General features: G+C 43.3%; 1 protein-coding gene across 4 annotated transcripts in view; it reads left to right on the top strand.

Annotated features, from left to right (window-relative positions):
* Window positions 1–14,019, top strand: part of spata20 (spermatogenesis associated 20) — a 64,871-nt gene extending 50,852 nt beyond the window's left edge. For all 4 annotated transcript variants that reach the window (XM_074619170.1, XM_074619171.1, XM_074619174.1 and 1 more), the window contains exon 16: window positions 12,896–14,019. In XM_074619170.1, coding sequence (XP_074475271.1) covers window positions 12,896–13,081 — 186 coding nt within the window. In that variant the 3' untranslated portion in view covers window positions 13,082–14,019. The remainder of the gene's footprint in view (window positions 1–12,895) is intronic.
* Window positions 14,020–14,256: the final 237 nt, after the last annotated feature.

The following is a 14,256-nucleotide window of genomic DNA, read 5'->3' as shown; positions in this document are numbered from 1 at the left end:
TTTCTGTGTTCTCAAGGTTGTTCTGGTAATAAAGCAACAAAGCATCCTGGCACAAGCGTTGACAAGCGGTTCAAAGTACGAATTCCTGTCAGGGCAAGATTTACATGTGTTGTCTTTTATGAGTTGAGTAGTGTTTTACAAGGACTATAATTTCCATTGTGCATTCCCTTTGTTGTTGTTGAACCTGAATGCCTCTTGTCATTGTATTCATCAGTCTCTACTGTGCTTTTGCCCCCCAAAACTATCCAAGTGTTCTTGTCTGGGTTGCACGTTTTAAAGTGAGACAGTCATCGAGAGCTGCTAGTGGGGATGTGACGGTGAGGACATTTTGCTACCGGTTAATAAACTTTGACAACAGCTGTGTTACAGATTACTCCGGATATTTTACAAGAAAAGACGGCGCTCAATATATGTAGAGTGCTTACTTTGATCTTTACTGTGTCTGGCCTCTTCGGTCCAGCCTTCGCTGCGAGGCTGCAGGTTTCCACCCAGCGACGCTGCGCCACGCACACCGGCTGTGACCGCTCCGTCCTCAGCACGGCGAATAGCCTCATTAACGTTACAGTTCCCTTATAGCATTGGGTTTAAATTCAATATATTGCCAAATAGGCGCTTTTACTTTATCTCTTTGACACCAAATCCAGTAACACTTAATTTTACAGCTCCGCAAGTTTCATGGTAATTATGTGATAATTAGAAAATAACCTATTTGAAATCTCTTTTGGAATTACTGCCAAATTACCCCAATATCTACCTCAAAATGTATAGAAAATTACTTTATCATAAACATTATTTAATAATTATATGCTAAAATATCATTAAAATTGTTAAAATAGGGCCCTTAGGCTTGGGAAGTGGCTGTGTGAAACCAAAACAAATAGAAGACACTTCTGATCAGGCACAAATCTCACCATTGTGTGACTTATTGTCTACACTAATGTAACCTGGTAGCTAATGTCATGATTCAGGGAGTTTTTTAAAGAAATTTCAAATAAGTTATTTGCTAATTATTATCTATTTACCAGCAGACATGGAAATAAAGCATATCAATTAACTTTGTATTCTTTTCCTGGAAGTGTATTAAATAAATTACCAGCTATTGGCGAAATAGCGGAATATAATTATTAAATAATGTTTATAATAAAGTCATTTTTGATCAATTTTGAGGTAAATATTGGGATAATATGGCAGTAATTCCAAAGAAATTTCCTATAGGTTACTTGCTAATTACCACCTAATTAACATGACATCTGCAGACCTGTGAAAGTAAGTGTTACCCAAATCCTCCGCCATCGTCTTGTCTGTCAACTCTCTCCGACTAGGTATTGATCACACGCCGCTGATACGCCAAAATGAACTAAATGGGTTTTATTTCTACATTAAAAAATAGAAAAACAACGGTGGGGGCGGTGGGCAAATAATGTCATCAGTGTATGCCCGAACACTGTATAACACCGACTTCCGCAGCAAACCTAAAAGCCAGTTGTGCCGGCTCTCTCTGGAGTGCACTTAAGGAAATTGAGTGGATGTGATAGGGAAAGGTGTCTGTGGCAAGTGTTAAGGAGGACCACAAAATGCCAGGATGAGAGAGAGATGTTTAGGGGCAGGAAGAGCAGAAGGTATTACGGGGGATTTTGTAGGATTTAAGAAACAAGATGGAAAGATCCCTGGAGGGAGATAACTATAGGTAGATGGGCTTCCAATTTATTCCTGCTTCCCTGCCCTTCCACGTCGGTACTGGTCACATCCCCCTAGAGAGGAGGAAGAGAGTGGGACAGAGTGGAATGGAGGAGAAGGAAGGCAGGAGTGTGGCCTTTTGAAAGCATCTGTGGAGGGAAATGTCTGCGAATCCCTAACAAGACCTCAGAGACCCGGGGAAAGAGTTAGCAGGGTGACGAGGAGGGCAAGCAGAGGGAGAGAAGGAAGGAGACTCGAAGGAGCCTAGCCAGAGGCTAACTAGCACTGGTAACAACACAGTGCAGAGGAGGATTACAGCTAGGCAGTCTCACAGTCCTCCCTCCCTGACCTTTGACCTCCCTCACTTCAAGCTGCTGTCTTGTTACACCTCTACTCCATCACAATCCCCCTCTGTTCTCTCATCAAAGGCTGCATGTGTGTGTGTGTGTTTGTCCGTAATATAGTGTTGTGTTGTGGGAATTGATTCGGCTGTTCTCTGTAAATGACCTGCTAAGCCCAATAACCAGTCAGAGAGCAGAACCCGGGGCTGATTGACAGCTGTGGGAAAGGTCCCAGATGGTTCCCGGAGCAGGGAAAGTGCTTCCCAAGCAGATTGTAATGCATTCACATCCACTTTCTCCTGCTTGTTCTCTCTTATTTTGCTCGTCATCACGCTTTCACATCACACCCAAACATGTGTCTCACTCCATTCTTCCTAGACTTGTTAATCTGACATTTTACATATCCCTTCCTAATCTAGTAATTCCGCCATGTGCCAGTCCATCTATAAAGCTATGGGGGAGGCGTGTGTTCACTCAGGATCCAGCAGAGAGCGGACAGCTTTAGTGGTGTTGCTGGAGATATAATCCCCTCTCCCCGTGGTTGTATCTCGTCTGCAGTCGTGCTTGACGCTCCACGCTTATCCACATCTCGGCTTGGTAAATAAAAACCCATGCTGAACAGATAAGACATCCGTGCACACGCATTTACACACAAACACACGCACGGTTGCAGATGCCCGACATGTTTCCCTCACTCTGTCGCTCTCTGTGAATGTTTTCCTCTGATATAATCAGGGATGTAGCGGCGTTTAAGTGGAGTTTAACCATTGTTTTATTTGTGAGGGAGGGTTTTCCCTAGGCTGCAGACAGTATGGGGGGCCACTTTTATTTTGGTAGGTGTTGAGTTAATGAAATAACTCTATTTTAATGTACTTACAATACTATATCGGCTATAGTAATGTAGGCTATTGAAAATAATGGAAATGTTCCGTTGTTTTCAGTAGCATAATTCGCAAATTAAATAAAATGTAAAGATGTAAAATATTCTACTAACATTAATACTGTTAATGGGCAAGGACATAGAAATAGTTAAGAAAGTTATTGCTATTTTCCAACATATTAGTGTTTACATAACACATAATCCAGACTAACTTTTTACATCGGTTGCACTGGTGTGCCTAACTTTTTCATTTAGGGACACCAGCACATCATTTAGATGCACCCAAAATTTTTCACCGCGCCTTTTGGTGCCGCAATAGTACATTTTAAGTGTTTTGTCATTTCTCATACGCCTACTCTAGGGATGTCATGATACCAGAAATTTAGTAGTCAATACCAATGACGTTCCATGATTCTCTACCAATTCGATACCACGGTAAAAAAGCAAGAGTAAAACAATAAATCCATGTACTTCAACATCCACTCCTTTATTACCGTTTGCATACTGTTTTTTGTTAGGAAGTTAAACAGGTCATAATTCCCTCTCTATTATCTATTTTATCTTGCTGTGAAAACATCTCCTTCAAACAACTGGGTTTATTCAAGTTTCTCAACAAAAACTACATTTTACAAGATTACATTTGAACACCTCATGATAACGTTAGACTTTACCTTCGCCCAATACTCATCTTTACTGAATAGAACCTGAACGCATCATAACTTTAATTCAATGGCACCTCCTGATGAGCTCTCGTCCTGCTGATTTCAACATGGATTTGTTGTTCACAATGAAGCATTATCAGGGAAAAAAATAGGGATGCGTCGATAGTGAGTCTACCTACGGTACCGTTTAGGTATCCGCACCTGCACTTATTATGTTGGCATCAGAGTAGCGTAATGTAATGTGTGCGTAGTGAGTGAGTGGACAAGTGACAGAGAGAGAGAGATGTGCTATGAGCAGATCAGCTGTTTGGCGATCATCGGAGCAGAGAAGAAATGACCCCTTTACCACTTCCAGCGTCCCCGCTCAGACCACACCCATCTCCGAACTCAACCTTTTGATCGCAACTACCTGTAAAGTTTCATGACTGCACCTTGCACAGTTGCGACAGTATCACGGTGACAACAATCTGTCCACAGACAGACAGACAAACGGAAATATAATCACCTGGCGAAGTACTCACAACCACCTCTGTGCTAGTTCCTGATACAGTAGGTTTCTCCTGGACCACATTTCGCCATGTTGACTCACAATGTGAAAACAATACCAGCGTCACTAGTAATTATAAAGTACTATTTACATAGTAAAAACATGCTTCATGTAAACTTTTAGAAAGAACAGTTTAAACACTATTATAACTAAACAATTGGTGTGACCATAAATAGTGGAAACATTCCAAGCTAATCCAGATCCTCTCCATCCTCCTCACTTGGAATCTCATGAGCTAGTGGGAAGCAAAATTATCATCCAATCCAGAGCTTTCCACAAGCGCCGGCTGCCGGCCAAACAGCCAACTACTCATTTAAGTCCAGCCGGCCACTTTATTATATTAATTTCTGATTCTAGTAAAATACTTGATTAACAACTTGTGATTCACTATGCGTGTACATTTTTACGACCACCAGCCTCCACTTTAAAACAATGCGAGCCAACGATCTAGGGTCAGGGATACCAAATTTGCACTTTTACGGCCAAAATTTGCCCCCGGAATTCCCCCCCTTCTAGCTGGCTACATTTTCCCACTGGCTGGGTGCTACTCATTCTTGTGGAAAGCCCTGCTAATCAGTGTCTCCTGGTGAAACTAAATTGAACATGGCATGAAATAATGTTGATTTAAATTAATTCATTCATTCATTTTGGAATTACTTCGGTAAGCTGGTCTGTGATACTAACGTTCTTTTTCCCCCCTGGCACGACACTCTGTTTCTCTACATCTTATCAAATGGTCTTCTTCTCACCCTCCTCAGTTATTTTTTCCTAACTGTAAATGAAGAACCGTCTATTTACTGGATCATTGTCCTGTCATTAAAAGACAACATATGTCAGTGTGCCTACACTTTACTGTAGCATGAAATGAGATGTGCACAGATGACCTCCTCCACAGTGTGATGTAACAGCCCTCATGTTCCAGCCGGCGATACTTTCACACATGACATACAACTCAATTTCTCTACACCTGTCTTAAGTTTCCAGTTTCCTGTGATGAGTTGGAAACAAAGTAAATCTTATTTCCGATTCTGACCTGCTGGGTGACTGAGAGTTAATGAAACACCTCTCATGGAGTCCAGCAGTCTTTAATCTCACACATACAGACGGTCGCTAGTTGTTATCAGGGGGTCATTGTCATCGGCCTTTCAGCAGCGTGACCCTGACCGTGATACGAGAGCCGAGGTCTGTGTCAAGAAGTTAATCAACTAGAATATCTTCAATTCTTTTATTTCAAATGAGAGAATCTAACCCATTTTTAGTAGGGCGACAACGTGTTAATGCAAATTTGTTTTAACGCCACTCATTTCTTTAACGTATATAGATCTTTAAGTTGTAGCGGGCTCAGTTTTAAAGTTAGAGTGAAGATACTGGCATCATATGAAACTAGAAAGCCTAATGAATCCTATCATGTCATGCTAGCTTGTTGCTAAAGAGGCTAAATAACGTTCCAGACTTGCGCTAAAATTTTGGCGAGGAAAAACTGGCATGGCCATTTTCAAAGGGATCCTTTGACCTCTGACCTCCAGATATTTGAATGTAAATGGGTTCTATGGGTACCCATGAGTCTCCCCTTTACAGACATGCCCACTTTATGATAATCACATGCAGTTTGGGGCAAGTCATAGTCGAGTCAGCACACTGACCCACTGACAGCTGTTGTTGCCTGTTGGGCTGCAGTTTGCCATGTTATGATTTGAGCATATTTTTTATGCTAAATGCAGTACCTGTGAGGGTTTCTGGACAATATTTGTCATTGTTTTGTGATGTTAATTGATTTCCAATAATACATACATCTGCATAAATCAGCATATTTGTCCATTCTCATGTTGATAAGAGTATTTAATACTTGAAAAATCTCAATTAATCATGGACAATTGTTCGATAAATCGCGATTAAATCTTTTAATCGATTGACAGTCCTACTTTCATTTATTTGTTTTCTTTGACTTTTCAAATTTCCTGCCTATTTTTTGTCTGAACCGCAGAGGCCCAACCCTACAAACGCAAAGGTCTGTCACTGAGTGACTGACTGAATGATGAAGTTACACGATTGGTTGGCCGAGTGTTGGCGTTTCCTCATTGGCCATTGCTCTTTCAAAATGAAAAGGCGGGAACAGCCTTTTGTTTACGTCTTCAGGGGGGGCGTATCAACGGTTCAACTCACCTGTGCGAGTGGTCGCCTCACTTCCCAGCATTGAACGCTTGATGGGCTGCTACTAGAAACCATGCACTAGAAACCTGATTGGACGAATGCTTTCCCTCGTGGAAAAGAGTATCAATATACGTTCTCTTTGCTCGTGGGCTGCTTCTCCCAGCTTCCTAACCGGAACCAACATGGCGGCTCGTTTGGAAACTTTGTTCTCTTATATCACAAATAGTTCACCGAAATATGTTTCTGAAAACATTTTATGCGAGAAATAAACAATGCAGTCGCTGAATCTGTCCTTACTTTGGATCAACAACGGTTAGTTTAAAAGTTTCTAGGGAGTTTCCAGATGCGGCGAGTCGCGCCGGATGCCCGTGATTTGCATAAAGTAGCCTAGACCTCAACTTTATGCAATTGAGGAGCAGCCAACGTGAGGCCCCATCTTTCGAATCGTGCCACCATGCTTACCAGAATGCATTGCACAGATGCTTACATAGACAATGAATGGGAAGCGTGGAAAGGAAGGAGGCTGTGGACACGTACCATTACTGGATCTAACATTATAGATTATTAAACCACTGACTATTTGTGTAACAATTTAGCCACAAATTCACAGAATGACCGTACACGGTCCAGCCATATACTCGGTTTTGACCGAGTCTTGTTCTCCAGTGCTCTCCCCTCACCCTTTTCCCCTTCCTCTCTCTCCTGATTAATATTAATTTAAGTAAATGAAGCTGATGGTGAAGTATGTGACAGCGAATGACTGACAATGTGTGTGTGGCGTGCATGTGGCCCTGCTGCACCGCCTCCTCCCTCCTTCCATCGCCCCCAAGTGTGTGTCCGTCTCTGTCCTGGGGCGGCGGTCCAGATGCCAGAGTTGTTATGATGACTGAGCAGGTCCCTTTGTGTTTGTGTGTGTGTGTGAGACAGAACCGAGTGAGAGGGAGGAAGTAAATCTCCTCACGCTTGGCTGCACGCGGCGCTGCTATTCACAGCCACCGTCATCACTCTTCTTAAGGTATGACAGCCACGGCTCTTAAAAGTGTGTGTGTTTGTTTATTTGGCTCGCTGATAGCGGTCGGCCTACGAGTCGTGGAACCCGAGGGGGAGAGAAAACATTAAAATCCTGAAGATGTGTGTTTGTGTGTCTTCATGTTACTTTCAGCACAGGTACACTGTGTTCTTTGAATGCGTCTGAGCTCGACTGCTTTGGCAGAACGAGAGAGGAAGAGTGGGAGGGAGCTGTCAGCGTAGGGACATTTAACGGGGCGCGAGTGTGTGTGTGTGTGTTGTGTGTTTGTTTCAGGGTTGCCCAGTGTATGAAGGGATTAACCCTGTGGGAGTTTGCCTGCGCTCTCATGTGTAGCCAACTGCACTGTCTGCTACAGCTTCACACACACACATCGCAGCGAATACAAGACCACACACTTTGCATTCACACCATCACATTCACAAGTATATACATTCACACATAATCGGTCTCCCTTTCGCTCTCTTTCTCCATCACTCTCACACACACACACACACACACACACACACACACACACACACACACACACACACACACACACACACACACACGCCCTGTCCGGTCCCCGGGGGGCATGTGAAGATAGTGTTGTTGTGACATGGACAGACTACAGCGTGACCTTTTGGTTGAGGGTGCGCGGCTGGATGTGGTCTGGGACCAGAGAGGGACCACATGAAGCTGACAAGCTGATAGAAGAGTCAGAGGATGGAGAGGAAAAGGTTCCATTTGGCAGGGAAATCCTCCTCCTGTCTCCATAGCAACGGTCACACCGCTATGACCACATTCCATCACACTCCTCTCCAGTCTTCCCCCGTGTGTATGTTTGTGTTAAAAGCCTCTAGCTTCCTGTGTTTCTGGTTATTTGTGCTCTGAGCCGTGTCCAAAGGTATAAGATAAGAAGAGGCAGCATCCCTTCATCGTCCCCTAAAGAGGAATTTTATTTACCAGGCATCACATTTAGTAATGGGAACTAAAATACCTCAGCACTGCAGAGATGGGAAGCGTAACCCACATTGATAGTTTGTGCAGGTGGCTACCAGCACAATTGAGCATCTAAATGGCGGAGTGGAGCACTTGGGGGGCATTGAGGCGGCCGTTGAATGAGAGCATTAGGTCTCATTGGGGCAGGATGGAGAGGATGCGGACAGTTCTGCATGATGGCCTGGGTGAATGCTGGCTGGCAGTCCCTATAGGGCCAGGAGAAGGAGGGTCTGCTCTAATGGACAATATTGTCTAATGCCATGTTCACGCGACAAAAGCAACAAAACGGGTCAGCGTGGCCAACTACTGAGTCGCCGTTGAAGTGTTGCTCATTGATGTAGTTATGTTGTTAAATAGCGCTAAGAACCAGCTAACGGCATTTTTGTAGACAGAACGGAACAGGGTGGAACAAAAACATATGATTGGTTGACGCTTCACCACATTATTGGAGCGCTGAAAAAAGTTGAGACCAGTTCAGCTTTATCTGTTGCGCGTCAAACAGCAACAAGTGTCGGGCGTCCATTGAAAATGAATTGCCTGTTGCTGTGTCACTATCACTGTGAACACTAGCACTAGCTAGATTCAGGATGAAGGCAGGAGCATGCAGAATTAGGGTTACCTGATGCCCCGGTCTCTTTCAGCCACCTGTACATGGCTTGGTATGAATTGGTTGGGTGCCGTCATACAGGATGGAGTGGGCTACAGATCACGGGGACCAACCTGGAAACCAGAAAGTCACATGGTCAGCTAACATTACCGTGTTTTAGGGCCTCACGTGTAACAGCTGTGACTGGAGGCATTATGTTTTCGGGTTGTCCATCCATCCAACCATTCTCGTAAACGCTGCATCTCAGGAGTGCCTTGAGGGAATTTCTTCAAAATTTCGTCCACTTGGACTCGAGGATGAACTGATTGGATTTTGGTGGTCAAAGGTCAATGTCACTGTGACCTCACAAAACATGATCTTGGCCATAACTCATGATTTAATATGCTGATTATGCAGGGCTGCACAATTAATCGAGTATTAATCACGATTTTGGTTTCCCACAATAAATTGAACTTGATCGACTGCAATATTGACTAAAAATGGCATTAAAAATGCGTGCTCAGCACATAGAAAACTCCACTGCATATCAAATCAAGCGCTTCCTAAACTACGTGATCTCACAGAAATACGTGAAATGAGCACGACCTCTTGAGAGCGCATTAATGGTGTGGGTTTGTGTGTGTTTGCACTATTGCACGCAATATTTCTGTAAGTTATTAATAACTTGCTTGGAACGCTGCTTTGTCACTTTTTGCCCCATCGCCCGACCCGCAATATTTTCTAGGCCGGTACCGCCGTGAACGGACGAGCACTTTGACCTCTCGTGAGTTAAAGTAGCACAATTCCTCTGTCACACAATCAGAGGCTTCCACACATGCTTTTAGTCAATGTGTCGTGATGAGTCCGCACATGCCTCTCTCCATACTCAGGGTCTTGCGGGCCCTCTCCCCAAACAACACTGTTTTGAGGTTGCTGAGTCTGCGCTAAGCGTCTCCTCCCCTCTATCCTGTGTGTGCGCGAGTGTAGACGTACCTAAAAGTCACTTTTGTGGGCCCTCTCACCCTTTCGGTCCGAGCGTCGCGTGGGTTGCGCTCCAACATAAGCAATGGCGTCGAGGGCTCTGGCTTTGCTCGGCTCCATGACGTGGCTCGGGAGAGAACTTGGCCAGACATTTCTCCGTTCTCGGATTCTGTTCTTCTACAGTATTGTTGTTCTTTATTGTTATATGTTATTGAATGAGAAGCATTTTCCAAAAGGTTTGGTGTGTTTTATGCATGTTTGGGGGCTGAGGGGTTGAAACAAATACAAAAAATGAATATCCAAATACCCAACTACCCAACGAACGGATAACCGAATAGTCGTACATTTGGGTCCAGCCCTAGTTGGTACAAAAACATATTATATATATATATATATATATATATATAGCTTTTAAAGTGTTTATACCACAGGGTGTATAGAAATGATGGACATGTCCCGCATTGTGTCCGGCTCCGATGATCAATCAAACCCACTGCCATCAATATTTGTGTACCCTTTAATGCATTCTGCCGTGTGACACGTATGTCTGTCTTCTCTGGCAGAGCTTCACCTGAGATGAGATGTATCACCGGACCTCTCTCCTCATTCTGTCTTTCTGTCTCCTCCTCCTAGCCCTCCTTTTATCACTTCTGTCTGCGTTCGTTGTTTGTGTTGTCATTTCGCGCTCCGTTGTGAACCAGGGGTGTTGCCGGGCCAGGATGAAATGACACGGGTTTGACAGGAAGCCGCCTTAGGGACGGACGGGGCTTTAACTTCGCTCTGCTGCCTTTCCAAGAGCACCAACACACACACACACACACACACACACACACACACACACACACACACACACACACACACACACACACACACACACACACACACACATAAGCAGATACCAAGACGTGAAATACCAACACTGTTGTAGTAGTGGAGTTGAGGTCTATTTGGGAACCAGTTCTGCTGCAGGCTGGACACGTGAACCACAGATCCATCCACACACTCTATTGTCTTTCTTCAATTGTGGGCATGTGACCACGGCAGCTACTGACCCAAGAGTGAATGTTATTTATAGGAGGGTTATTTTGATTTTTCTGAATGCTTAGTTTGTGTATATGTATAAGATGGTTGTTTTAATGAAAAATAGAAAGTGATCACTGTCACAACTGGGATCCGTCCCTTGCTGAGAAAAATGGACGCTCCACAATACGTTCCTAGTGGTAATATGATAATGCAACGTATCCTCATACAACAGTACATATGATATCTTACGAAAAGTCATTCCTAATTTTTCATGCGTTTTCCTACAAATGTCCAGCAGCACGTGTCAATATCCTCTCATTACATGTGCAGTCTTTACAAAATAAACTTTTGTCATCAAAAGAAGCAACATGGTTAGGTTTAGGCAACAAAACTACTTAGTTAGGTTGAGGAAAAAATTGTTGTTTGGGTTAAAAAACCTACGTTCGAAATACTTGGTTAGGTTTAGGCAACAAAACTACTTAGTTAGGTCGAGGAAAATGTTGTTTGGGTTAAAAAAGCTACGCTTGAAATACTTGGTTAGGTTTAGGCAACAAAACATCTTAGTTATGTTTGGGAACAGGAACTGCAGCTAACTTTCTTAATAAAACCCCAGCAGCCATGTTAATCTGATCCAGAGTCCATATATTGTATGGCATACTGCAGTAGCATCACTGTACAGTATAAACTCTTGTATCAGCAGCTAAAGCATTTTAGCCAACAAGCTAACACTAACAATGCTAGCTTTTTTTAACGCTAATCAGGAGTTCACAGATACCATGCTTCTTTCTTCATAACTTAAGGTTTATGTCTCTTGTTTCCATCAAGGACAACTGTCTCAGACTTTATTGTGATATCATGTCTCTTTCTCATAGGTCAAATAAACAAATCTAAAAACTTAATTTCTGTAAGCTAGCTAACTTTGTTACTAATTAAAACAAGCTAGTTAATGATGAATACAAAAATTAAATTGATTAGTTAAATTGGAAACAGACAACTTTTTCTTTTGTTGGGTAGAGTTTCCACAGTTTTTTCCAGACTTTATTAACAACACAATAATATTACAAAGTACTCCAGTTGTTCAACTGTCCACCATTTCCATTACCTGGGGATAACTACAAGTAGCTAACCAGGGAGAAAAAAAGCGCTATCATCTTTTGTTGCGCAATGGTTGACACGCTTCCTTTGTGCCGTAAATGGATTCTTCATTTTCCCAGGAGATCGTACCCGGTGGCAGACACAATTGCATAGTGAAAGCATGGCTTATAGGGAACCAATCTAAACGCAGATGGTGTCATTATTCTACTGCCATTACATTGTGCAATCAACATTTACTTCATAATGCAAAAAAACGTGTCTATTACCAGTTTAAAGAGGACCTATTATGCTTATTTTTTAGATGCATACTTATATGTATTTGGGGTTTCTACTAGAACATTTTTACGTGCTTTAGTCTTAAAAAAATCGCTTTATTTTTCTCATACCGGCTGTGCTGCATCACCTCTTATCACTCTGAAATGCTCTGTTTGGGCTGCTGCCCCCCCCTCCAATCTGCTCTGATTGGTCAACTGGCCCACTCTGTTGCAATTGGTCAACCGAACCAAACTCTTCGGACTCCGCTCTAGCTAGCTTTGTCTGAGGGCGTGCCAAACTAGCTGCTAGGCAGGTATTATGCATATGTGTTACTTGGTGACATCACCCCGTTATGAAAGATAAGGCGGGACTTCAAGCGAGCAGCGTTTCTGTGGAGGAGAGGAACTCCTTTTGGCGTGGACTTTGTGCTTTGTAACTTTGCAGACCTTTTACATGCACAAATATAGGTCCTCTTTAAGGAAAAGTATAATTCCCTCTATTTTACTTAACTTGCACTATTATTTACTTATGTAATCAGTTAGATTTTTGTCCCACTTTGAGAACTCTTAAATGCCTTTTAGCAGTTCTGGGGCTCCACAGTGTAATGGTAAAAAATGAAAAATAGGACATTTTTCACATATTAAACTGACCCTGTTTTTTCTTTCATTTCTTCCTCCTCTCTCTGGCAGGTTTTGATGCTCATTGACGGAGACGCAGGCGATTTCCTGCGCCAGCGTCTGCCCGCACTGTCCTCCATGTCCCAGAAGGGTGGTGTCGCCACTGCCCACGTCTGCCAGGACTTCACCTGTTCTCTTCCTGTCACTGACCCCGAGGAACTACGCAGGCTGCTGCTGGACGGCACCACGGAGAAATAGGCACAATGAAGTAGTGACTGACCTGAGATTTAGCCTAGCTTACTTCTGCTGCGAGTCTGACTTTGCCATAAAAGATTGCCAGCATTTAAAAATGTGATACGCTACATTGGTAGGGATAGGTACAGTACCATGAGGTGACTTCCGTCCTTCATTCCAAACCTGTGACTCCAACCTATTCTATATTAGCAAGACCAGCTAGGTATTTACTCAAATATCAACTCGTTTTTTTCCATATAAAGGAATTACGCACAGCAGCAGTGGCAGCCTACTGAAAGTAGCACTTATACAAAATGTCCTGGCTTGACTGTTAGCCCAGAAGTAACCCACAAGACTCGTAACAGGCTATAACCTAAGACCACTCGGATGAATTGGACTGGCAATATTTCGCAGATGAACCTGAATCTGCCCCCCGTCGTCCTCTCCTGGCCTCGTGTTCCAGCTCCCACGTTCACGTCACATGGATCTGACAGTGGAGGCCTGCATGCCTGAGTGTGTATGTGTGTGAAAAAAAAAAAAAAAAGGTTGGTTCGCAGGTTTGTACGTATCCACATGCACACGTTTCAAAAGTTTATTGTGTGTGCATTTCATTTGTAGTAACGTCACAGCGCGAAGGAGCCGCTCTCCTACGATCCTCCGTTTACCATCTGCTCTCACCTCCCCCACCCCCCCACCCGTTATCTTTGATTCAACGTGAGAGGATTCTTCTCCGCTGCTGCAAAGAGCTTTTATCTCGAGGTCTAGCACAATACACCCCATGTATACGCACAACCCTGAATAATAAAGATATTTCACTTCAAAGCAGTGTCCATTTCATTTTTGGAATGGATGCTTCTTTTTGTAGTTTTTAATTCACTGGGTGCACAACTGTTACGAGGCTTTATAAGTGGGATCACTCAAACATGATTAAGAAAACTTTCACAATAAATGACATGTTGGATTTGATTTTGTGCCATTTTTATTCTCAGTCCAAGATGGGAAAACTCCTGAATGTGTCCCAGCAGTCTCTTCTTTTGTGTTATAAATATTCATCACACCGAGAGAGAGAGAAACCCACTGTGTGTTATTCTTTTTCCCGTCTTTTCCCGCAGCAGGCTGGATGAAGGTAAACTTTTTGTGACCGTGTGTTGTATCGAGAAGGTGTGTAGATGTGTGTATGAGAAGAGAGAGAGGGAGAC

The sequence above is a fragment of the Sebastes fasciatus genome, chromosome 20 (assembly GCF_043250625.1).
Source record: "Sebastes fasciatus isolate fSebFas1 chromosome 20, fSebFas1.pri, whole genome shotgun sequence".
NCBI classification, from domain to species: Eukaryota; Metazoa; Chordata; class Actinopteri; order Perciformes; family Sebastidae; genus Sebastes; species Sebastes fasciatus.
The sequence above is the reverse complement of the archived record's forward strand: the minus strand, read 5'-3'. Positions and strand labels throughout refer to the sequence as shown.